The sequence below is a fragment of the Larus michahellis genome, chromosome 1 (genome assembly GCF_964199755.1).
Source record: "Larus michahellis chromosome 1, bLarMic1.1, whole genome shotgun sequence".
Taxonomy (NCBI): domain Eukaryota; kingdom Metazoa; phylum Chordata; class Aves; order Charadriiformes; family Laridae; genus Larus; species Larus michahellis.
Window position 1 is genome coordinate 66095184 of NC_133896.1, and position 23375 is coordinate 66118558.

Sequence of the window (23375 nt, forward strand, 5' to 3'; positions counted from 1 at the left end):
TAAGTAACCACTCTGGCAGCTTTGAGGAAGAGTACATTTTTATTATAGAGGGGAAGGGGGAGATTCGAATTAGTTACTTTGACATTCAGAAGAGATATCCAGAAAAAGAGCAAGGCACTTTAAGTTGAGCATAGTATGAGCTAATAATCTAGCAGAGAGCTTTATGAAGGACAGCAATAATTTTCTCTGTAAATAAGCTGCAAAAGTCTGAAAGCAGTGCAGTAACTTTTCAGCCACCATCTTCTCCCCACAGCAGTCTGCTGGATGTCCAAAATATTTCACAATGGTGTCAGAGAGCAAGACGTGAATATACAGGAAAAACATCAAGCATGCAAACTCTTACATGTCTTTGGATTTGCACTTCAGTGCAGGCCCCTGTGAATACAGTTTGCATGTAGTTTTTACCTCAATTGGAGCAAAAGCCTCAGTGAGTATGACTGAAATCAGTACAGTGAAGGTACAGTAATCTACTTTGCATCAACAGATATGTTCCGTGTTTAATTCCCTTTTTCATTTTACATACTTACAAAAAAAGCCAATGCAGCGAGACAAAATTCATTAGAAAGCCAGCTTCAACAGTTTTCTAAGCTATTTGAGGGCTGATAACTCCAGACAATACTTGATGTTAATCCATTGTTTTCTTGTCTAGTATACTCAGGAAGTGAATATTCTATAACTTTGTGCAATTGACTGCGAATGCTGTGGCTTAAAAACTGATGCCTGCCAGGGTCACCGATCAGCACTTCAGTTTGCTGTATCCTGATGCATTTCTTTAGCCAGTGATGCAGACCATCAGCAAGTTGTTCATCATAAAACATATCTCCTAGAACAATGAGGTCCCAGTTGCCAGCGTCTGAATTAATGATGTTCTTAATGGTGATGGGGAAGGGATTCAGGTGGTTCAGTTCGCAGTTCAAGATCATTGCCATTCCTGCAACTGGAGAAAAGTCAAAGTGAAATGAAAGTTACCTTTTAGGATTCTGCCATTCAGCCCCGTTAAAAATTTCCTTGGCACATCTTTGAAGTTCACCTCTTAAATATTTTTATTTATCCTATCTAGGGATTTCCACAGGTTTCATTACAGGTCAAAATCTGGCATAAAGTGACAGAATTTTATCCCCATTGCACCATGACACAGGGAAGAACTATTCCTGAATGGATACCAAATGGAAACCGGTCATAGAATCAAACCAGAATATCCAACTGCCTTAATCTATGGATGTACTTCTTCCATAACCAATGAGTAATTAAATTATGAATAAACCAAATTTGTAAATCAGTTATGGGAAAACAAAGTCTGGGAGAAAAAGGCAAAGTCTAGGCCCTAATGTATGAAAGTTCAGGAAAATGCTATGGTCTTACAGAGAAGCCAACTTGCTAACTGTGCCTGGAGTTCTCTTCCAAACCAGCCGTGATGGTGTATAGGCAACACTTGATAGAAATTTTGCGGTTTGTTCATTCTAAGGAGACATGAAGATATACTATGTGCAAGAGAGGCTGGTACAATACAGGTTCTAATACTGGCAAAATCCATTCATCTTTCTAGCATTCTTAGAACTCTGTTTGGAACCTGAATTTCTCCCAAATGGAGCAAAGAAAAGTCTATGTCAAATGTGCTTTAAAATTTGACAAATATCTTTACACAGAGATGAAAAAAAAAAAAAAAAGGCCTTACTAGGGTCAATGTCATTAGCAAGGACTTGCGATGCACCGCTCATCACAGCAGCTATTGCTGTTGCTCCACATCCACTTCCAAGATCCAAAACCGATCGTCCTTTAACAACGCGTGGATTATCTAAAATATACCTGAAAATAAAAACTGTTAAAGCAATGAACAAGATTATGCAAATTTGCCATTTTGCATAACACTGCATAAGAATTTTTGCCATACATGGTGTCTTAGAAATATTCTACGTGTGCAGTTGGTACATGGCTCCTTATTTGTCTCTGCTGATAGAAAAGTCAAGAACCATCATCTTTCTCCCTTACTTCTCTCCCACCCCCCAAACAAAAAAAAATCCAGCCAATTAAGCAACATTTTATTTCAATCAGCTTCTCTGCCAGGTGACCTTATCTAATAAATAGACCTTATCTAATAAATGGGCACAAACTGCAAGGTGACTAAAATGCTTGGCATCAGAAACAGGAAAGTAAGAATTTGTAGAAATTAAAAGCAATCTGACTGAAGAAACATGAAGGTGTATTTACGGTGAATATTGCACCCATCAAAACACAAGGCCTACCCGTCCCCTAAAATACTGCATATGCAACTACTTGGAAGAAGAGGAATTTCTCGTCTTTTCCTGAACCATGCAGGCACAGATACAAATTCTTCCAGTCTCCTTAATGTTGTTCCTGAGTAGCAACAAGAAAATGAGAATAGAGCAGTGGTGAGCAGAAGGGGTGTCTTCATCTAGTGGCTGACACCTGCCACGAGGAGTCAGCAAGCAAAAACCTCTAGGCTGGAAATGGAGAAGACCTGACAGAAGGCAGGTTATTGTTAAAGATGATGAATCATGTAGCCGTTACTGAGCGTTCAGAACTTTTAACAATTGCCTTGAAATTCAATCTTCTGCAAGGGGGAAGGCCCTAAGTGACAAGGGGGAAGACCCTTAGGTGACAAAAATTACTGCAAATTGCCATAAATTTACTACTAATTGCCATAACTTCTGTTAAAGTAGAAACAGGAAAGGATTCTACATTTGTGTTGTCTTCTGTCATGGGGGCTGATGGCTGACTGTTCACGCGGGGCTACTGGTAAGGACAGCTTTTGCAGGTGGGTTCCAGTGCAGAGAGATGTGATGGAAACGTTAAGATTGATGTCAACGGTGAATAGATGGATGGATGGATGGAAATGTCTGGGCCTAGAAGCACCAGAAGGAATGGCAGAAGGAGGCCTAATAAGAGTGTCAAGTGTTGATGGCACCTAGATCCCACCACATCTGTATACAGATTCCTAGGAGCCCAGACAGGCAGAATAAAAGACAACCTACCCTCAAACTAAACAGTTCAAGCCATTAAGATGCCACAGCAGGAAAGTCAGGACCAGGACTGAAGATACAAAATACCCAGATCAGGAACCTAGGAAACATGAGGAGGACCTGACATTCCATGCCTTGTCCTACATGTCATCACAAGGAAACTCACCAGACAGCTTGGGCACACACAACTTGGTGCATGTGAGTACGTGGTTATGAATCCAATGAGTGGAACTTTCTCAGTGTTAATGAAAATCACCTTCTATGAGGTCTGGCACGCAGCGTTGCAGCATTATTTGCTACTTTGAAGATCCACAGATGCTTTTTTTCTGAGGGCACCCAGCAGGAAATGGGTGCAGAGGCTCAGCAGCTCAGCTCTTTGGCCACTCCTCCTCAGGCCATCACTTCTCTGAGGACAGCCCGTAGTTTACCAACGGGGTGGAGGACAGGGGCATGACCTCCACAGAAAGTGCTCTGTTTCCCCTTTCTAGGGGCAATGCTTGGATTTGAAATGACTTTCCAGCAGTAACTTGTGTAGAGCATGATCTGCTGTGAGTGCCTTGTTTCCAGCTGAGTGGTTCCTGAGTTACTGCTAATGACTGCGGTGACTTGGGACAGCTGGAATCGATTGCATCCCCTGGCACGCACACAGTGCATCACGCTGCTGTTGGAGACTGCTGTCTGCCATGCTGAGTTAACGAGGTATCTTGAGTTACACCAAGAGGAACATCTTGAAATAGACTCCTGATGTTGTGGCAATGCCAATGGGTGAAAGGAGCGCAGTTATGGAAGCAGCCTGTTTTCATGCTCCCTTTTTCTTTCTACTTTTCCAGATTACGTAGCCAATTTCTGACATTCCCAATACATCAAACAAGCGCATAAGCAGTAAGTCAATAAAGTGGTGAAATCCCAGATAATTATTATTGCTACCCAAATATCTGGGCATATGAATCATACAATAACAGAATGTAGAGATTACCTTACCTAATGTAATTATGCAATGTTTAGGAGCACTCTAGTTCACCTACACGGCAGGCTAATCGACTCGCAATTTAACTGTAAAGCTCATCTTTTTCCTGGTAAAAACCGCCTTCCTATTTATGCTTTCTTGCAGAAAAACAGCAAAGCCCTAATTCAGATCCTTGCCTTTCATCTATGTGGGGAATATCTGACAGCTTGTTCTTTGCTGTGACAATTATGAACTTCTGCTGTTCAAAGTGAGAGATTTGATTTTACAGAATAAAGGTACCCTAACTAATTCCTGGGAATCAGGAACATTAAAGACATTTTGACAGTAAGTGTCCAAAATCAAAATATGGCTTCTGATGTGACTAAAAGGCATCCACAAGAAGGCTTGACAATAAGGCTGCTGAAATCCTAAATGAGGAGAGTGATTCAGGCCAGCTACCACTCCAAGTGCATCAGCATAAACCTACTTTTCTCAACAGACCAGACACACATCCATGCTGCTGTCTGTCTCCTACCAAAAAAAAACCCCATGTGTTACGACAAAAGAGCAATCCTCCTGTTTGGAGTGACAATGAGTTGATAGAATTAAACACCTTGCTAGGTTTTCATGGCAACTGCACAGCCCTTCCACACATCCAAATTCAGCCCCGTTGTCAACACATGCATTCCCACTGAAGACAACAGATTTCAACTTAAGAGCTGTAAGTTACTCTATATGCAGCAGGTTCCAAAACTTCACTGCCAACCAGCAGAGATTGCGTCTCTCCTGTATAAGCAGAGTATGGATAATGCGCTCTCATACGAGTCAAATACACATCGCTGGGCATCACTACAAGCAGATCCAGGTCTGACATCCTGGGCCGCTGCAGACTTGACTTAGCAACTTTGGTGATGCGTACCTGGAGAGGGCTTGGCCTCCTGGCCAGTAAATTGCCCAGAAAGGGTCTCCGTAAGGCCACAGGTCAGGTTTTTCCTTCCAGAACTTGCAGCGAGGGGTGAGGAGGCGCAGTCGTATCTCTGGTGTGAGGTGCCCACTGCTGGTGACCTCTGTGTTCTCCTCCAAAAACGCTCTCACCTCAGGGTCCAGAGACTTGCCAGCACTCCAATGGTGGCAGTGCTTCCAGTGCAGAGAGGGGACTCCCCTCCTGCTCCTCCAAGCCTTGGCAAAGGTGTTCTGCCTGCCCAAGAGGAGGAGACGCTTCCAGCCACGGAAGGCCATGTCTCCCCAGGGTCAAACCTTCCCCAGGAGAGCTCAGAGCACAGCTTATCTGATGACCACAGCAGGTGATGAGGCAGAAAGCTTGAAACAAACTCACAGGAGTGATAGTAATAGATGACAATTCCTGAAAGGAGAACAATGCTACGTAAGTGTTGTTTTTTCAGTGACTTCAAGGCTATGCACCACCAGGGCTTTAGGAAGAGAAGGTCAACGTGCTGTTGCATGACCATGAATGCATGCTTTGCCCCTGCTCAGAAAGGCTTTGAAGTCTGAAAGAAGTGGTGTTTAAGGAAGAAGCTATCAAGAGACCCATTCAGGAGAGTGCTATAAACATATCCCATGAGAAACAACCAGTTAGCGGGACAGTTGATAGAGCTCAAAATTAAACGTTCAGCCTTTTAACATCTCCCTCCCTCTGCCTTGAAGATATACATACGGCAAGCTACTCCCATATAAGGTTCTTCATTGAATCTTAAGATTTTGCAGTAGGGCTCTGGCATTGCAGGGCCTGTGGGCATGGCAAAGGTTGTCAGTAGGTTGCTTGTGAGACATCATTAATTACAAGTGTTATAATGGTGATGAATCTTTTATATGAAAGCATCTTTTTAAAGTTGAGCAATTAAAGGATTTCCTCAAAAGACTTTTTGTCCCTCAGATTTGGCAGACCGCCAACTCCAAAATGAAAAAAAAAAAATATATCCCCAAGAACTGATCTTAATCAGAATACTCCCAAATTGTTGCATTTCAGTCTGTATTTTAAAGGATCGGTTAGTCTTATGGTACAACAGTCTCAGGTGGATGCTACCACTGTAGCCCACTCTCTGTGAGAAACTATATAAACATAGAATCATAGAATCATTTCGGTTGGAAGAGACCAATCTAGATCATCAAGGCCAACCCTTAACCTAGCACTGCCAACTTACCACTAAACTATGTCTCTCAGCACTACATCTGCACATCTTTTAAATACCTCCAGGGATGGTGACTCAACCATTTCCCTGGGCAGCCTGCTCCAATGCTTGATAACTCTTTCTGTGAAGAAATTTTCCTAATATCTATTCTAAACTTCCCCTGGCATAACTTGAGGCTGTTTCCTCTTGTCTTATTGCTTGTTACTTGGGAGAAGAGAGTGACCCCCACCTCTCTACAACCTCCTTTTAGGTAGTTGTAGAGATCAATAAGGTCTCCCCTCAGCCTCCTTTTCTCCAGACTGAACAACCCCAGTTCCCTCAGGTGCTCCTCATAAGACCTGTGCTCTACAGTCCTCACCAGCTTTGCTGCCCTTCTCTGGACATGCTCCAGCACTTCAATGTCCCTCACTCCAAGCTGTCTAAAGAGAGAGAAACTGAATCCAACACATTAAAGAAAATTAAGTTTTTAAAAGGTGAGACGTTCAGACTAGGTGAGCTCGCACTCAAAGGCCTTCTGACACCACTCAAGGACAGTTTTCAGGTCACCAGCAGTGAAGAAAAGGGGAATGGAAGATTGGTACACCAGAGTTTAGACTCATTTAAGAATCAGGAGAATGGAGAGTGGAGAGCCGCAGCACTCAGCTGACCGGAAAATGAAGAAGAGCCTCTCAGCACTTCATCACCATCACCGTATTCTCCTCATCCACCATCTCTTGCAGACCCTAGGTCTTTCTGACGCTGATCCTGTAAGTATCCTTACCAAGCGGTGTCCTGAAGAAAGAGCAACTGTTTCCTTCCTCATCTTACTCTCTCTAACCTCTTTTCAATAGCTTGGACTTACATGCTTCAGGGCACAGCTTTTGAACCTCCCCCTAAGCTGATGGCCGGAGAAGCATTTAAGGCCTGTGCTTCCACAACAGTAAGACTGCAAGTACGGACACAAGGGAAACTGCGCTCTCTATTTTGCAATTGTTTTCTCTCTTCTGTACTGGTTTTCATGAAAAAGCAGAATGGTGCATGAAGAAAATCAACTTCAGCCCACTCCTGCCAAGTTTTCACAACAGAAGAATTGTGGCCAGCTTTGCCATCTAGAGCTGTGCAGGTAATCCTTAAAAAAAAACTAGGCAAAGGGAGAACAAGAAAAATATGCTAACAAAACAAAGTCATATTTCATTACTTCAGTTTATCTGTCTGGATCTTTAGTAAAAGTTCATATGTGTTTAGTGCCATTTTTGTTGTGCGCTGGACTCTGCTTTAGGTCCTGGGTTCAGTTTGATCCTTTACTAAAATGTTAAGCTGTGAACTTCCCTCCCGTAACACTTTGCTATTTAGGCTGATAGTCCAGTGAAGTCTTAGTTCAAATCATTGGCTAAAGGCTTTGTGGTTTTATTACACATAAATACCTGTGACTGAACAATTTGCCTTTTTCCACATTTGAGAATGCCATTCATCAGAGTCTATGTAATTAATGAATATAATTAACGAATGCCTTCCTTCTTGAAGGCAGAGCTGTATAATCCTCATCTGCCTAAGGGAAGCATGAAGTTAACTGAAATCAATCAAAGATATAAATCTTGTCAGCTAATGGTGTATGCTGGTTTTTCCCCATGAGTTGCCGCAAATTAGCAGGGCTGAGATATTTTGCATTGCCTGTCACGACGGTTACTCTTTTCAAATTAACTGCCAGTAGAGAAATATCTGCCAAGAGCTCCGTGCTCCGAATGCCAAACTGAGCTGAAGCGTTTACTGCAGGAAGGCGTCGGGACAGATACCCTTGCGTTGTGACACTCCCGGCCTTCCCATCTTATTGGGAATAAAAATCAGTGGGTGAGCAGGACTTGGGAAAGGGGATGAAACCAAGCAAAATCCACCAAAAAAAAAAAAAATTCCGTGCAATTCAATTTTTTTTTTTTTTTAAAAGCAGCAGGTGCCTTTGAAAGCACAACCATGCTGGCCCCACGTTTCCCATCGGGGGAAACCAGGCCGAACCAAGGCCAAGGCTGCCTGCCTCGGGGAGGGAAGGAAGAGAGGGAGGCAGGGAGGCAAACAGGCCGCTGTCACCCAGCCCCGCTGCCACCAGCGACCCGCCGGCGCCCCGGGCCGAGCCGGATCCATCCAGACCGCTCCCACCCACACACCCCCCCATCCGTCACCCCGGCCTGGGCACCCCTCTGCAAAGCGGCCGCCAGCCTACGGGAGGGCACGAACAAGGAGAAGGCCGACACCGGGACCACCGCCTGGGCTGGGCTGGGCCGTGCCGTCCCGCCCCGCGCAGGCCGCTGCGGGCCTAACCCGTCCGGGCCGCCCGCCCCACCCCCGCCCAGCCGCGGCCGCACCGCCCCCCGCCGGGGCGGGACCAGGGCCGGGGCCGGGGCCGAGAGCGGGGAGCGCCCGGCCCACACCTACCTGCTGCTCCCGGGCCGCCGCTTCCCTCCGCCCCGCTCCGCCCCGCCCCGATGCACTGCGCGGGGGCCGGGCCGAGGGGGGCCGGGCCGAGGGGGGCCGGGGTCCCCGCCCGCTCTTAAAGGAGCAGTGGCGCGGAGCGAGGTGTCTCCGTTCCGGCTCCGGTACTGGCAGTCTTCGCTGGTGCTTGGGGTTGGGTTTTGTCCACGCCGCAGCGCTTCGGGCCCGCCCCTCCCTGAGTCCAGGCCCCGGTCAGCGTCATGTGCGTGCTCCGGTCCTGCTCGCTTTAAATGGTTCAACGAGGGCAAGTGCCGGGTCCCGCACTTGGGCCACAACAAACCCACGCAGCGCTACGGGCTTGGGGAAGAGCAGCTGGAAACCTGCCCGGTGGAAAACGACCTGGGGGCGCTGGTCGACAGCCGGCTGAATACGAGCCGGCAGCGTGCCCGGGGGGACAAGAAGGCCAACAGCATCCTGGCCTGCGCCAGGCATAATGTGGCCAGCAGGACTAGGGAAGTGATTGTCCCCCTGCCCTCAGCACTGGTGAGGCCCCAACTTGAATACTGTGTCCAGTTTTGGGCCCCTCACTACAAGAGAGACATTTTGGTGCTGGAGTGTGTCCAGAGAAGGGCAACAAAGCTGGTGAAGGGTCTGGAGAACAAGTCTTGTGAGGAGCTTCTGGGGGAGCTGGGGTTGTTCAGCCTGGAGAAAAGGAGGCCGAGGGGAGACCTTATCGCTCTCTACACCTACCTGAAAGGAGGTTGTAGAGAGGTGGGGGTCCATCTCTTCTCTCAAGCAACAGGTGATAGGACAAGCGGAAATGGCCTCAAATTGCACCAGGGGAAGTTTAGAACAGATATTAGGAAAAACTTCTTCACAGAAAGAGTTATCAAGCATTGGAACAGGCTGCCCAGGGAAGTGGATGAGCCACCATCCCTGGAGGTATTTAAAATATGGGTAGACACGGTGCTGAAGGACATGGTTTAGTGGTGGACTTTGCAGTCTTAGGTTTACGGTTGGACAATACTATAATTCTATAAATTACTTTTTTAAAAGACTTGCGTCAATGTAAACTAGCTCTGCATTTTAAAGCAGTAATAAAAATGTATGTAGGAAAAGGAGTAATAACACGTAAACAAATTTCACAGCAGTGAAAATAGGATCTTTGTTTTTTCTTCCTCTGCACATCAGATCAAGACCACTGTCAAATGTGGTATGGCCTCGCCAAGGTGTCTGGATGCATTTGTAACAGCGACAGCTATTGAAGGTACTGAACACTGAAAGACCAGCCAGCCAGTGCTCTAATACCAGGTATGTCCCACAAGCAAGCTGCACCTCTGTTTTCCCCTCTTCGTGTTTCTCTTCCCCATTCTCTCTACCTTCCCTATGTCCCAAATTTCACACACTGTGTTTCGAAAAGGCTCTTGTGCATTGCCTGAGGTGACAATTTTAAGTCCTGCAGCACTTGGGATGCCAGGTTTTTAAAAATAAATCTGGTGATTACACAGCCTAAGCCTGGATCTGCCCAAATCTCTGAGGTTATGAGGCCATCTAGTGATCTCCTGTCTTAGTACAATTAAAACGTGCTCTCCAGGGCATGAAAGCTGCTTCTAAAGCAGGGCTTTTTCTTTAAACTTGGGTGAACCCCAGTGTCCTGAGAGAATGTGGCCCCTCCATTCTGGGCTGCAGAGAGACTAGGATGAAGGCGATGCGCTGGGAGGAGCCCAGGACCTAGACGGAAGCTGGTGTCCACCTGCCACGTGAAGCCTGAAGTCCACAGACATGTTAAGCTGTAGGGATACTTGTATGCCTTTTACTCTTGTAAAGCAGGACTCAGGCTCAGCCTTTTTAGAAATGATCCCCCAAATTATATAAAGTTGTGGATGGACCTTTGCAGTTTAGGCTCAGGAGGACATTATTCCTTGGAATCCTTGGGGAACCATGAAGTTTCAAAAGTTTTGAGTCTTTCAGCAACTCTTTCTGGTCCTCTCTGAGGAGGGAGACATTGAAAACACTCATAATACCTAAAAATGTGCATGAAATGTGCAATTCAGGACACAGGTCTTTGTGCCCTCTAGATGCTCACCACCATGCTAGGAATAAAGAACTTGGTAAGGTAACAGGAAAATCGTTATTTTCCTGTTGACCAGGCTGGATGGGGCTTTGAGCAGCCTGGTCTAGTGGGAGGTGTCCTTGCCCATGGCAGGGGGGTTGGAACTAGATGATCTTTAAGGTCCCTTCCAACCTGAACCATTCTGTGATTCTATGATTATCAACATCAGCTTAGGATGCCGTGTAAGATATGGTAACAGCTTTAAGCATACTGACAGGTGATGATGCACCTCTACTTTGCACATTTTATTTTATGCCTGAGAAGGTTCTCAGGGAAATCTGACAGGAAAGCTTTTTAACTTGGATCTTCAGCCTCTTTGATTAGGTATTTTAACAAGTAACTTCTCAGGTCTAGTTTTTATGAACTCCTGATACAAGGTATCACTCGCTGGATGTGTGAACTTCAGTGAAGTCACTGCTGTCTAGTACAGACCAACATCGCGCTGAGGCAGTTAGTTAAAAATAAAATCTTCCCTGGCTGCTCCCAGTTTAGGGAAGCTGCTCCTGGTAACACTGGCTGGGATGTTAAAACCAGAAATCCACTCTTTCTTACTTAATGACAAATATGCAGTTATTAACATATAGATTCCTAGCATGACATAAGAAAGCTCTGATACTGACATCTGCCATCCTTCTTGTGAAAGTCTAGGTAAATCATGTTGACTTTCAGGACATGCTTTGTGCTGATTTCTTCAGCAATGTATCAAAGCCTGTCCCCTGTGAGGAAAAAATGTTTAATTTCCAAAGGCTTTTTGTTTTAGATGGTGACATCTTGAGAATTTCTGCTGTTCAAATGTATGGTATACTGTGCAGCCAAATACCCTAACTGTGCTGGAAATTTGCTCCGAGGACAAGGATGTCTTTGATCACAACATAATATCGATTTGGTGTATCATGGAGGAGTGCAACACTGGCAAAATGCAGTTATGGAGTAGCACACGAGGGACTCCTGCGTGTCCAAGGGAATTAGCGGATTACTGGCTGATGATACAACTGCCCAAGTCTTGGGGGAAATCTTGTTTGAGCCAATTAACAAGAAAGAAATGGAACTGCACAAGGTCAGAGAGAAGGGGAAGGCAGAGAGGAGCCACCTTCATGTTACCCAGCCCACGACTCATGATTCTTCATAGGTACAAAGGTTAAACTCAAAGGAAGGCAGGCCTGCAGTTTGGCAGCCAGGTGATCACCCAAGTTCATTCCTTCTCTTCTAGCTGTTACAGCCCCAATTTCAAGAGACCTTGTGGGGTTTTTTTGGTTTGTTGTGTGTTTGGTTTTTTTTTTTTTTTTTTTTTTTTGCAAGGCCATCTGCCACAGTTTGCTGCAGTGAAAGGATGCCTGCAAATTCACAGATGGGGAAAATGGATGGATTTGGAGTGCTGCTCATCTGTAAAAAGCATATTAACAACTTGATATCAACAGTCAGGGGTTTTGCACATCAGGATCAACTTGTGGTTTCCCAGAGGCTGTGGAAGCAAGTCATTATCAAAATGTAGCTGGTGCATTAGCTGGTAGCTAAGGTAAAATTGAAGATGAGACCTTTGGCTAGGTAAGGGAAAGGCAATTCAATTATTCCCTTGTGCCTTCAGCTACAATCCACACCTACTCATTTCTGAATCACAGTACATCTTTTGCAGTTGAAGAATAGATATCCTAGTGAAAAAGATCACACATTACCTGTAGTATGTCCTGAAAGCACTAAATGTGTTTTTCATAGGATTGCCTTCCCTGCTGCCTCACCAGCTGCATTAGGTCAGGAGCAGAAAGGAACAGCAGCTGGCAGAGATGAAAGCATCAAGTAACTTCCGGCAGTGGATACAAGAAGGGGAATCTGCAAGGTGCAGCTTTTTTTTGGGGGTGGAGGTGGAGTGATGAAACAAGGAGAAGCTGTGTTAATCTGACCCTTGTGCAGCTGCAAATTCAGTCTTCCTGACGTGAGAAGTCCTGCAAGAGCCTTGATGGTAAGACTGAGAAGTTGAAAGCTATTATCTCTGAGGTCATTCTTAATTTTGTCTTTTGTCCACATGTGCAATTAAAGCATGCTTAGCCTTAGCTGGCTGCTTTTCTTCATGCACAGTCAGTCACAGGAGCATTTTTGTCACATAGATGAAGAATGGAAAGACATATAGAGTCAGATGGTTTGTGCTTCTCATTGGTGTATTGTTTGGGTATTTGTTTTGATGTTAAAACTAGAGGGTACGTATTTTCAAACCCTGTTTTTGAGCAGCTGAAGTCTCCTTGAAGTGATGGGACTCTGACTCCCACGTATCTCTTACAGTAATGACACTTGAGCTCCTAAGTTTCAGGTTCCAGCAATATTTTGTGACAATTGGCTAGCATGAGTGAAACCTCACTGTGAAGGAAAATTAGCCAGAAATTTTGTGGCAATTGGCTAGCATGAGTGAAACCTCACTGTGAAGGAAAATTGGCCAGAAAGCAGTCAAGCCTGATGAACATGATGTTCATCATTGTGATGTCCAGAGTTGTGTCCTGTAAAAACAGGTGCTCTGGTGGTCTTAGTTGTACAGCAAGAAGACGGCAGCACAGGCAGCAACCAAGAGGAAGCAGCCACCACGTTGGCACAGCCACTTTGAGGTGACACAACTGCCTGTACCAGTGCACTGAAAAGAGGTGGTGGCAGTGGGCAGTTTGCAGTGGGCTTTATTTGTAGCTCCCTTTGGTCTTCCACAAACTGAACCATCCCTGTTATACTTCTTGTACTGTTGTGATGCTCCTGTGGTCATCTATAATAGCTTCCGGATGCCAGTGTCCTACCTTGGGTGGCCAAGAGTCTGGGGACACAGCAGTCTGCAAGAGGGTTTTGTTTATCCCCAAGGTTATCCAGCTCTGGAGCCAGCCCAAGGTGGGACACAGCTGTAGAGGGAAGAAGCCTGTAAATAGAGCTGAGCAATGGCTGTGCCTGGTGTCACAGCATTTATTTGGGTTTTTTTGTTCGTTTGGGGTTTTTTTTTCTGTGCTTCTCTGCAAAGTCCTGAGAGAGAAAGGCAATGGAAATGGAGTGAAAATGGGCAGCCAGGGAAAGGGGCTGCTTAGCCCAGCCTCTCCAGTCTGGTCTCCAGACAACCTGTAGCTGCCTAAGTTTTTCTGAATGAAACAAAGACATTATCCATGGCCTCATCCCTCTTGACCTCCTATGACAGGAAAACTCATCCTGCCTGCCTTCTCTGCATGGCTTTGTCGCGCATCCCCGCCATGTGTGATGTACCAAGGGTGATACGCAAGTCTCGTGACTTCAGTATATTTCTTAGACCTTAGCTTTTCCCAGATGGACAGAAACAATGTCAAACAACAGAGCTAAGACAACGTTTAGTCTGAAGCATGAGAATATGACCACAGGTGCTTCCCAAGCTTAGCTGTCTTTTTTGCCAGGTAGGCTGGATTCACTACTGTGTGTAAATTTATGACTAATTCCTTCTCTTTTCTCCAGGCAGAGAAATTGTTCAAGCTTGCTCCAGAAATAAAGCCTGAAGCCATAGTATGTTTGGTCATCTGATTTTAAGGATCATGCTAACAGCCATTGGTGCCAGGGATAAGGTAAGCAATTCAAGTTTTCAAGGAGCTGTATCAGTTTATAGCAGCCAGTTGATTTTTGGAATTCAAATTTCTTAGTTTCCTACTGGTGCTCGGAGCCTGGCACCAGCTGAACTCTTCCATTCACCTTCCCCGTGGTAGTCTGTCAAACATCTGGACTCTTCCAGGGACCTGTAGACAGAGAAAACAATGGAGATCTGAGACAGATAAGACAAACAGGTGGTGCTTACTCTCTAGAGCTCCTGGAGAAAGCTGTTTGCCAAGGGCCGGATACAATATGCCTCCTCTGTTGGCTGATGTTTGCTATTGCATCTGGGAGGGTTTCAGGGTCCTCAAGCAATTTAGTTGTGAGTCAGGGTCATGCTATGTCAGAGCCTCTGCTCTTCACTATTTTGCACTAGTATCCAAAGGACATGTAAAACACGTGATACCACTGCAAGGATGCCCAGAGGAATGGAAACACAGCTCCCCTGCAACATCACCCAGCTCCTTCACATGATGAACAGGCTGGAGCTTAAGTTCAGTGTGACCTAGGACAGAATAGCTGCTATTTATGCACATGGAGGCATGGGAAGGTCACAAGGGGCTGGAAAAGGACTCGGTCTTTGGATCTCTCATCAATTTGCTGTGGTATCCTACAAAGTGTTAGTTCCACTGGCTTTCCCATCCATACTTATGCAGCATATCCTCCAAAAGAGTGTTTGGCGCATCTCTTCTTTAGGATACAGGCTACTCTCTGTTACTTTTGTATAAATACGCTCATGACCAGGTCCATGGGGTTTCCTTACAGAACAACTTAAACTGACATTAGCCCATATATAATGTCTTTGTGCATTTCAAGCTTCTCCAAGCTTGGTGTACTGGCAGCACACCGCAACTTCCTTCACTGCAGCAGAGGAGATGTTGCAGCTGCACCCAAATGGCTCGGTGGGAGCAGGCTCGCTTCTAACAGGGTCTGTTACCTGTGGGGCTGGGCAGGTTGCACGCAGAGCCCCTTAGATGGCTCCTTGTCACAGCCCTAGGGCTCCTAGTAGTGAAGGCAACCTGAGAGACCCCCAACCCCGCACTGTGTGATCTCACGTCTTGGGTTTTATCAGCGGAGGCACCAAGCTTCATGCAAGCAGCTGTATCCAGCTCGAGTAGAAGCAGCAGTGTCGCTGTGACCCTGCAGCACAGCTCTTTGGCTGCGGCACTGTGAACCAGCTCTGGGGGAGCATCAGCCAGCATCTGCAGGCAGCCCAATGCTCGGTCTAATCCTAATGGCCCAAGGATAACAGAGCAGACAGGCTCTGTCTTCTTCCAAACAAGAAACTAAGCACTTCCATAACCAAAATCAGCACATCTCAGCCGTATGTGCTGGGTTTCAAGGCCCTGAGGGCACTAATGGGCCTTGCCGGCCCTGCCCACCCAACTTCCTGGGGGTTCCCCCACATTGCCTGTTGTCCACTTCAGCCCCCAGCGCTGCCAGTCCATGCCTTAGCGACACCACAGCAGGGCTGGTCTCCAGCTCCCCGCAGTCCTGCCCTGCTTGTCCATGGGCCACACGAAGCCATCCCCCTCTCCACAGCCATCTCGGGGCCGTGTTCCCAGGATGGTTCCCCTCACCAGGCCTGATCCTGGCCCCCACCCATGGGCTGACATCAGAGTCACAGCAGCTGTCAGTGTACCCAAAGACCACTGCTGCTCTCTTGCTTTCACCCCTGCCTGCTGGTGATGAGCACCAGGAAGCCAGTGGCTCTGATTTAGCCTGGGAAATACTGTTTGCTGCGATTGCTTAGTAATAGTCCAGGCGTTTTTTCCTAGAGGGAGGTGCTGAGCTAGCCCTTCGACACATCAGACAGTGTCAAATGCTCCCACCTCCAAAGGATGCGCCTGATGGGAACTGCTGGAATTGCTCAGCATGGATCCAGGCTTCAATAAGTTGTGGCTATTGGTTTGCAAGGAAGTCACCAAGAAACATGATCCTCAAGGAGAAGTGAATCGCTTTGATCTCTGTCCTGCTGTTCGATGTGAGCTCAGAGCTTATTTCCAGTATTTCTAAGCTAAAGCGGGAGTGCAGTAAGCCAATGCAGAAAAGCTACAATCTAGTTGTCGTCCATAGTAAGTCTCCTAAGCAGTAGGTACTTCAAGGCAATGTGCTGTTATCAGGCAAGAAGAACAAGTGGCAGAGAGACGTGACTGAACCTATGGACATGTTTTAGACTTCTGCTAAAAACACTGGTAGGGAAATTGAAACAGACCCTTTAGTGCTTTGATTAGCAAGAACTGTTCTTAGATTCATAATGTAACATTGCTGCAATGACGTGAACACATATTATAACAGAGCATGCAGCAAAGAAGCAGTCCTTGCTAAATGACAAAACAATTCACAACGCATATTCATTGCAGGAAATACTTTTCATCTGTCCTTGATCTTATGTTGTATATTGGCTATGGATTCGGTGGATTTGGATTTCTTTAGCATGCCCTTGGGCTTTCAAGTGTGCTAGGATGCATTGTAATGTAGATGCAGGGTGTCTGGCACTTCTTACTGAATAAGGCTTCAAAGGGAAGTTGGGAAATTGAAATCGGAGAAGTTGAAATCAGACTCTAATTACATTTGTACAGAGGCCAAAGGCATTTTGACAAAGAGCTTACCTGCTGTTCATGGACAGATTTTGTCCAGAGCACGTGAAAACGTAGGGTTGGTTCATGCTCCCACTGGTATCATCAGACATGGGACTGCCTGGTTTTTGGAAACGGAGATAAAGGGAAACAGTATTTGTGACTAGGCTTTGAACACAATGCTGTTACTCAGGTAGATGTGACAGCTCGAATGCATCTTCTCTGGAAGCTTTCCCAGTGCCAGAGCTCAGCTAACTGGGAGCCCAGACCACTAGTACAGCTGTGCCCGAACCCTTGCCACCACAGACAATATTGCTGTGGGCATGTGGTCCAAGCAGCTAGCCAGGATCTCCTCCTGCCTTTCTCCTTCCCACAGTATGTATCTATGAAGCTCTAGTGTTTTTAAAAAAGAGGTCACAGCCCTTTCCTCATGCTTTATGTGGGCAGGTATATTATCTTGCAAGACTCTCTTACCTCCTCGGGTCTTTCCTGAGCAGACAAATTATAAGGTACTGGGGCCCTGGAGCACTGAAAACAGAGGAATCGGAGTTGAGAGGCAGGGAAACAAACACCCTCAGAAGAGAGCAAAAATAATTTCAAAATGAAGAACAGAGGTTTGCAGTCCATGCCAAATACCCATCTTGTCTCAGGCCTGGTGTCAAAGGCATCTGTCAGCAGACGATAGCATTGGATTGCGTGGGCTGGAAGGACTCGGCGTCAGGGCTGCTGCCTGCATAGAGGCGTATCTGCCTCCTGGTGCAACGCCGTTGAGACAGGGTTTGAGAACAATAGAGCTTTGTGCCTGGCAGATGTTTGGGCAGAAGAGAAGCAGCATTTGCTTTCTTTTCTTGGGGGCAGTTGAAGCACAGGGAGTGCGCTGACCTGATTTCCCAGAGGCTGGTGCTTCTGCAAGTCAGGCTACGAGCAATTTGGCCAAGGTCATGCAGCGAGTGAGTGATGCTGTCAGAGATGGATGGAAATCTCTGTGTGGGTGCTTTAGCTTGATGCTTCCAGCACATCTCCATTAGTGCGTTACATGCTAGTGATTTATCCAAGGAGCGTACTTTGCTGATTAGGTTTTATCTCAGTAGCGGCTGGAACAATTTGTGCGTCTTCTACAAGCAAAGAGCAGAAGGCGTACCTCACTCTGAGCGAAATAATGGTCTTTGACCTCTGGGTCTTGGCACTGATTCATACGAAAGGTAATGATCGCATACAATCCCACTCTTGACTTCATGGGGAGGAAAAGAAAGCCCACCTAATCAGTTGCTCAGCAGGAAGAAGCGCATCTCTCAAGCTCAGTATAAAATCAAAGACAAGTGGAGTGAAATGACAGCAGTCACCACAGATTTTCACCATTCTGTGCTACTGAACACGTGGAGAGGAAAGGGCGGGGTGGTGAAGGCCGCAAACCTCTGGAAAGTGGGCATGACAACTGCTGGACTTGCCTCGGAGTCATTTCTGAGGTGGTGTTCAAAGTCCATGTGCCCTATCTGTGTGGGATATCATTTCCACTTCTCCCCTGAGATCTGAACCCCGAGAAGGCTGATTCAGGCTGGGAGGGGAGGTTTGCAGCATGGGAGATGAGGCTAGCCCTGAAAAGGAGGTGCCTCCTCAGCAGAGGGCTGAGCTGCATGCTGTGAAGCTTGGCTTGCAGCACAATGACCATGCAGACGAGGATAGGCAACATATTCCGATCCTTGCCCATTTTCGTAGTTTGGCCTGGACTGGCCACTGAGCCACAAACCAGGACATACCAAGGAGGCAGACAAGGCCACAGATTTTTTTGTGAAGGAAGCAGCAGGAACATAGGGCCTGGGAAGGAGGGAGGTGGAAGGATGTACAATTAGCTATTAAATCATTTCAGTTGCCTCGTGAAACCTCTCCTGCAAGGAATCCTCTCTGAAAGCAGATAAGAGTGGAATGTGTCTATATGTGTTTGCAATGCAAGGGCACACGTATGATGGATGTACATAAAATGAATAAAAGGCAAGGAGCTACAATAGGGAATGAGAGATTTTAAACCTTTACATTTTAAATCACAGAAGTTTCACAGATCCTATGGCAGAGATGCAGGAAAGAAGTCATCTTTACTTTGTTATCTATAATTCTGCTGTATGAATAATAATTACACAATGTGACAGAGGAAAGCCGTGTGCTTTTATTCAAGCTTAATCTTTACAGATATGAGGCCAGTACAGAAGATGAGCTCCTTGCTTTAATGGTATTATAATTTGATTTAATATTAGAATATGCGCCTGCAGTATCTGCTTTCTAAGCAATCATGAACTGCGCTGGAGGAAATGTTCTTTGCTTTATGTCTTATGGCTAGTGATCTGGTTTATTTGGTTTAAAACCCTAAGGCAGCCAATACCTTTCCAATGCCTTCAGTAGTCTTTTAGCGTAAACTCTGAGAATAAAAATTGCTTTCTTTATGAACCTTGCTATAAAATCTTCTTCTGTTGTTGTTTTTCTTCCCACTTCTGCTATATGCTCTTCTCTTGGTGCCAGAATGACCAATTTCGGTCTTCATTCCATTCCTTTCAGCTGACTATTCACACATATCTTCTCCTGAAGTAGCTCACAGCACTGTGAACTGCTCAAGTGAAAGTAAGCCAAAAGTAGAAAACTGTTCTTCTAAGTGTTGCAGACATTCATATTGCATCTCAGTTGTTTTCCCTCTCTTCCACCTTACAGGGTCTCATGACTCCATAGATACTACAGCAAAACAGGAGAGGCTTTCAATGGAAAATCAATGTGGCTTGGCAGCTGGTGAAAGATCTTCTACAGGGAACTGTAGAGCTGTGTGAAGGAGCTGAGTAATCCATCACCAGCAGCATGATTTCGAATTCATTGAAGGATGCTGAAGCAAATAAAAAGTGAAGCAACAGCGTCACAGCAAGGGAGAAGGGATATAACCTTTAAATAACAGGCTTTTTCCACCTCTCTGAAGCATCAGGCATCCGTTTCTTGGAGAAGTAGGACAAAGAGCTTGATGGGCCTGTAGTCTGATCTTTTATGGCAGATCCTAAGGGCAGGGGGGGGCTGACATGCTTGTTAGCATTTGACCCAGTTTAAACTAACAGGTTCTGAGAAACAAAGGTTGCTGAGAGGTTAAGGAGAGGGAAAGCTGAACTAACTTGATATTGAGAGAAATATTCACTGCATCTGATGATACAAGCACCTAAGGAAGAAGAACAAATCCACCAAGCCAAAACGTTCCCCTTGCTGTCTTGCACCACTGGCAATCCAGCTGGTGACAGAACAAAGCTGCTGCCACAGGAGAGCACATCAAAGCGAAAGGTCCTAGGCAGATCTGGTCTATACCAGTACGTTTGGGGGGGGGGGGGTTGTGGGGTGTTTTTTTTATTCTCTTCCCAGTCAGAAATTCTCAATCCTACCTTATCCTTGTTCCTTGGAGGAACACGTTAAGAAGCTCCTAGTGCTTTGACACTGCTTTCTGCTCTGCTGTGCCAGGGACAAGCCTTATCTCCCCAGGATTGTTGTTAATATGCTTTGAATAGGGGACATCCAGCCCATCCATGCCCCTTGTGGATCTTTAACACCCTTTGTTGGTGAAAGAAAAAGATACTCGTAATCCCACCCAGTTACCTCTGATCATCCCAGATGTGCCTCACGGCACAATCCTATCAGTCACTGCCTCTTCTCAGGCTGCACAAACACTTTTCCCTGGTATTTGGCAGATTAGCGACTATGTGCAGCAGTTCATGATGCTTTGGGGCCTCATCTTCATTATCCTTTCACTCTTGCAAGAAGCTTCACGGTGCCTTTGTGGACTCGCCTGTGATTGCTGTGAAATTTAAGCGATTGATGTTGCAAGTAGAGCAGAAGCGTTTGGTCTGTCTCTAAAACAGGCCAGTCCCTCTAAAGAGGCACTGGTGACCAGTGCAGGGTGGCTTTGGACGGTGAAAAGACAAACAAAATACCTAGATACTGGGAAAAAAATGTAGCGCAAAAAATCTCAGTATGGAGAAAAGGCAATTATGGGTACTGAGGGAATATGTCGGTGCTTTTCTGTGCTGTACATCATAAGATGGTGTGCATCAGGCAATGGCATGTGATACAGAGAGGTGCCATCGCACTTCGCTTGCACGGCCTAGGTGGGAAGACTTCATGGCACAGCAGAGCATGGGGTGGGCACAAAGTGCTCCTGGGTGCTGGAAGCCAACGCAACTCAGCTGACTCTGCTCTGCTGTGCAGGCTTGCTCCAGCCAAAGGCAAAGACCTCTGCCGCCTTTTCCTGGGAGCGGTTGTTTATACCCAGATAGAAGAAGGAAGCAGCTTACAATGGACTTGGTTGTGTTCCTATCTGTTTTGTACTGACATAAACGTAGCTGAAGAGTGAAAGAAAAATGAAAACTTAGCTGTAAATGGGTATCCAGTCCACCTCCTGGAGTAAAGTATTGCCACTGGGCAGGAAGAAAAGGGTCTAAAATCCTGTAGCTGAGCTGTGAAGTTTTTGATTGTAATTGATGTTGTTGTCCAGTGAGATAACTTTCAAGCCTAATTTCATTGATAAAATCTCTTAAAAGTCAGTGATTCATTCAGATGAGAGCCAGGATGGAGGAAAAAAAACAGGAGAGTGAAGAAGATCTACCCAAAGGCAGTGTGCAGTGTTTAAAGCTAGACCAGCTTGGAGGGAAAGACTGGAACTTAGATGGAGGGGTTTAGATGAGAAAATTCTAGGCCCAGGGACGTGACACGACTTACCGGAGCTCAGACACACTTGGCACCACCAAGTCTGCTGGCACTGCAAAGGAGCTGAGTGGCCTCATTGGGATGATGTTTGTGCCCAGATCAGTTGTCTTAGAAGGGGGAATCACTGCCCCCATGAAACTCCAGCAAACGTGTTTGTGGGAGCTGTACGTACAGGAGTGGGAGCTCAACCTCACAGCTGTTTCAGGAAGAGGAGAGAATTTATTACATTTTATACCTGCAATCTCACGTGTTGTGCTTTATCCCCTTGTTTAACACGATATGTACTACTGATTTTATTGATTGAAGTATCTGTGCGCTGAACTTCATTCAAGCAAAAAAATACTGTCCTGTACAGAAGACAGCTAAACCAAAGCAACCTAGAACCACCTGGTGCCCCAGGGAAAAAGGTCAGGACCATCGTGTTAGATTTTGGATTAATCTCAGAAGCAGTCCCAACTGATACATCCTTTAGAGAGGCTGATGAAGTCTCTATCTTGGACTGTCTGGAGACACCCATGCATCGGGCCTCTGAAGAAGCAGCCTACAGTAAAAGAACAAGACAGCACTTCTCCACTGTCTCCACGGTTAAGAGCAATTAGTTTTGAATGATACTCAGAGGCTGACTTAACTCTTATCATCTGACCTAGAGCTGAATAAGCAAATACATACAAGTTAATAAACAAACCAAACTAAATAAAACAACCTAGCTCTCAGTGCAAAGTCGAGAAAATAACTGGTCTCCTGGCAAATTCCTACGTGGATCTAGCAAGGTTCAGCTTGTTATACCACGTGCTGCAACCACCAGAATCAGTGATCCTGATAGAGGACTCATCATCTCTCTCTCTTTTTTTTTTTTTTTCCTGGGATATTGGGAAGTGGGGAAATTGTTTTACAGTAGTGCACTGCAGGAAGCTGAGAGGTAAAAGGGCATAAAACTTGTTGATTCAAAGGGAAGAAGGGAGAGAGAGATGCCGATCTAGGTTGCCTCCAGGTAGGAAGGAACAGTTATTCCACATACCTCCATAAAATGACCAGTGCTGGATGAAATATCAAGTTCCTTGCAGGCATTTCCTTATCAAAGGCACTTGTTGAATAAGGACAAAAGTAAATCATAGAAAGAAAAAATGCAGTTCATACTGCTGAGAGATAATTGAAAGGGGTCATAACAGTCCACAGTAAACAAAGGATGAGACTGTAATTATTACATGCTGCATGAACAAGACTAGTAAACAGAAGGATGGAAGTGCATATTGCATTCTGCAAACAACCTTCCTAAAATGTACTGATAGCAGAATTATCCGACATAAGCAGGGATCTCATCAGTTTGGAGAAGAAAATCTCAAAACTTGAAAAGAATCATCCCTGTCTCTTTAAAAGCAGGTGCTACTCCTGAACGGATCTGCCAGTACTTGGGCGTGGGGGAATAATGATGGGAGGGTTTTTAGAAACGGGAATAAAACAATACTGCTTTCTTTCTGGACGTGGCAGAGTGGTTATCAAATCTCATATATATCTGGGAATGAAGCACCGTTTGAGATTTTGCTTTCAAACAGAGCGCATGTAGCAAAGAAATAGTTCTGCCTCCTGGAAGTCACCGTCGTAGGGTTAACATCCATCACGGCGCAGGGATGGAGACCACACAAAAGCCACCCCTCAGCCCCGCTCTCCTCTGCCAGCAGAGCCTCACTGGGGCGGGGGGGCGTTGTGGTTGTTGTTTCAGCCTTCGGGTCGGGAGAAGAAAACCCCCATTTTCTCCAGCAGGATTCCCGCAGAATAACAGCGCAAGCCCGGGCACTGGCCGGTGCTCGGCCCGTTCTGGCTGCGGCGCTTCAGGCCGCCGAGTGGCAACATCCTCTATTTTTACGTTTTATTTAAATAAAAGCCAGCCTTCCCTGCTCACACCTTGGCGGT

The 23375-nt window shown here is 46.0% G+C and overlaps 1 protein-coding gene and 1 long non-coding RNA gene across 4 annotated transcripts; one reads left to right on the forward strand and one right to left on the reverse strand.

Moving 5' to 3' along the window:
* Nucleotides 1-20: 20 nt before the first annotated feature.
* ETFBKMT (electron transfer flavoprotein subunit beta lysine methyltransferase) lies at nucleotides 21-8584 on the reverse strand. 3 transcript variants are annotated; one of them, XM_074583257.1, is made up of 4 exons: nucleotides 8484-8584; nucleotides 4847-5290; nucleotides 1676-1806; nucleotides 21-937 (listed from the first exon to the last, which is right to left on the reverse strand). In XM_074583257.1, the coding sequence occupies exons 2-4, from the start codon at nucleotides 5164-5166 to the stop codon at nucleotides 573-575; spliced, it is 816 nt and encodes a 271-aa protein (XP_074439358.1). In that variant the 5' UTR covers nucleotides 5167-5290; nucleotides 8484-8584; the 3' UTR covers nucleotides 21-572. The 3 variants fall into 3 exon arrangements, with proteins under 3 accessions (XP_074439358.1, XP_074439368.1, XP_074439376.1); XM_074583267.1 differs by lacking the exon at nucleotides 8484-8584 and adding an exon at nucleotides 8286-8395; XM_074583275.1 differs by lacking the exon at nucleotides 8484-8584 and adding an exon at nucleotides 8272-8395.
* A 2969-nt stretch (nucleotides 8585-11553) lies between these two features.
* On the forward strand, nucleotides 11554-20143 carry LOC141741990 (uncharacterized). Its single transcript, XR_012586559.1, has 3 exons — nucleotides 11554-12550; nucleotides 14038-14144; nucleotides 19443-20143. It is a non-coding gene; the product is annotated as an uncharacterized LOC141741990 (long non-coding RNA).
* The last annotated feature ends 3232 nt before the right edge of the window (nucleotides 20144-23375 follow it).

Excerpts from the sequence above, each read along its gene's own strand:
- ETFBKMT (XM_074583257.1), bottom strand. The coding sequence starts at position 5,166 with ATGGCCTTCCGTGGCTGGAAGCGTCTCCTCCTCTTGGGCAGGCAGAAC. Across the intron at positions 1,807-4,846 it reads GGAGGCCAAGCCCTCTCCAG|GTATATTTTAGATAATCCAC; the intron begins GTACGCATCACC and ends TTTTATTTTCAG. Across the intron at positions 938-1,675 it reads TGCTAATGACATTGACCCTA|TTGCAGGAATGGCAATGATC; the intron begins GTAAGGCCTTTT and ends ACTTTTCTCCAG.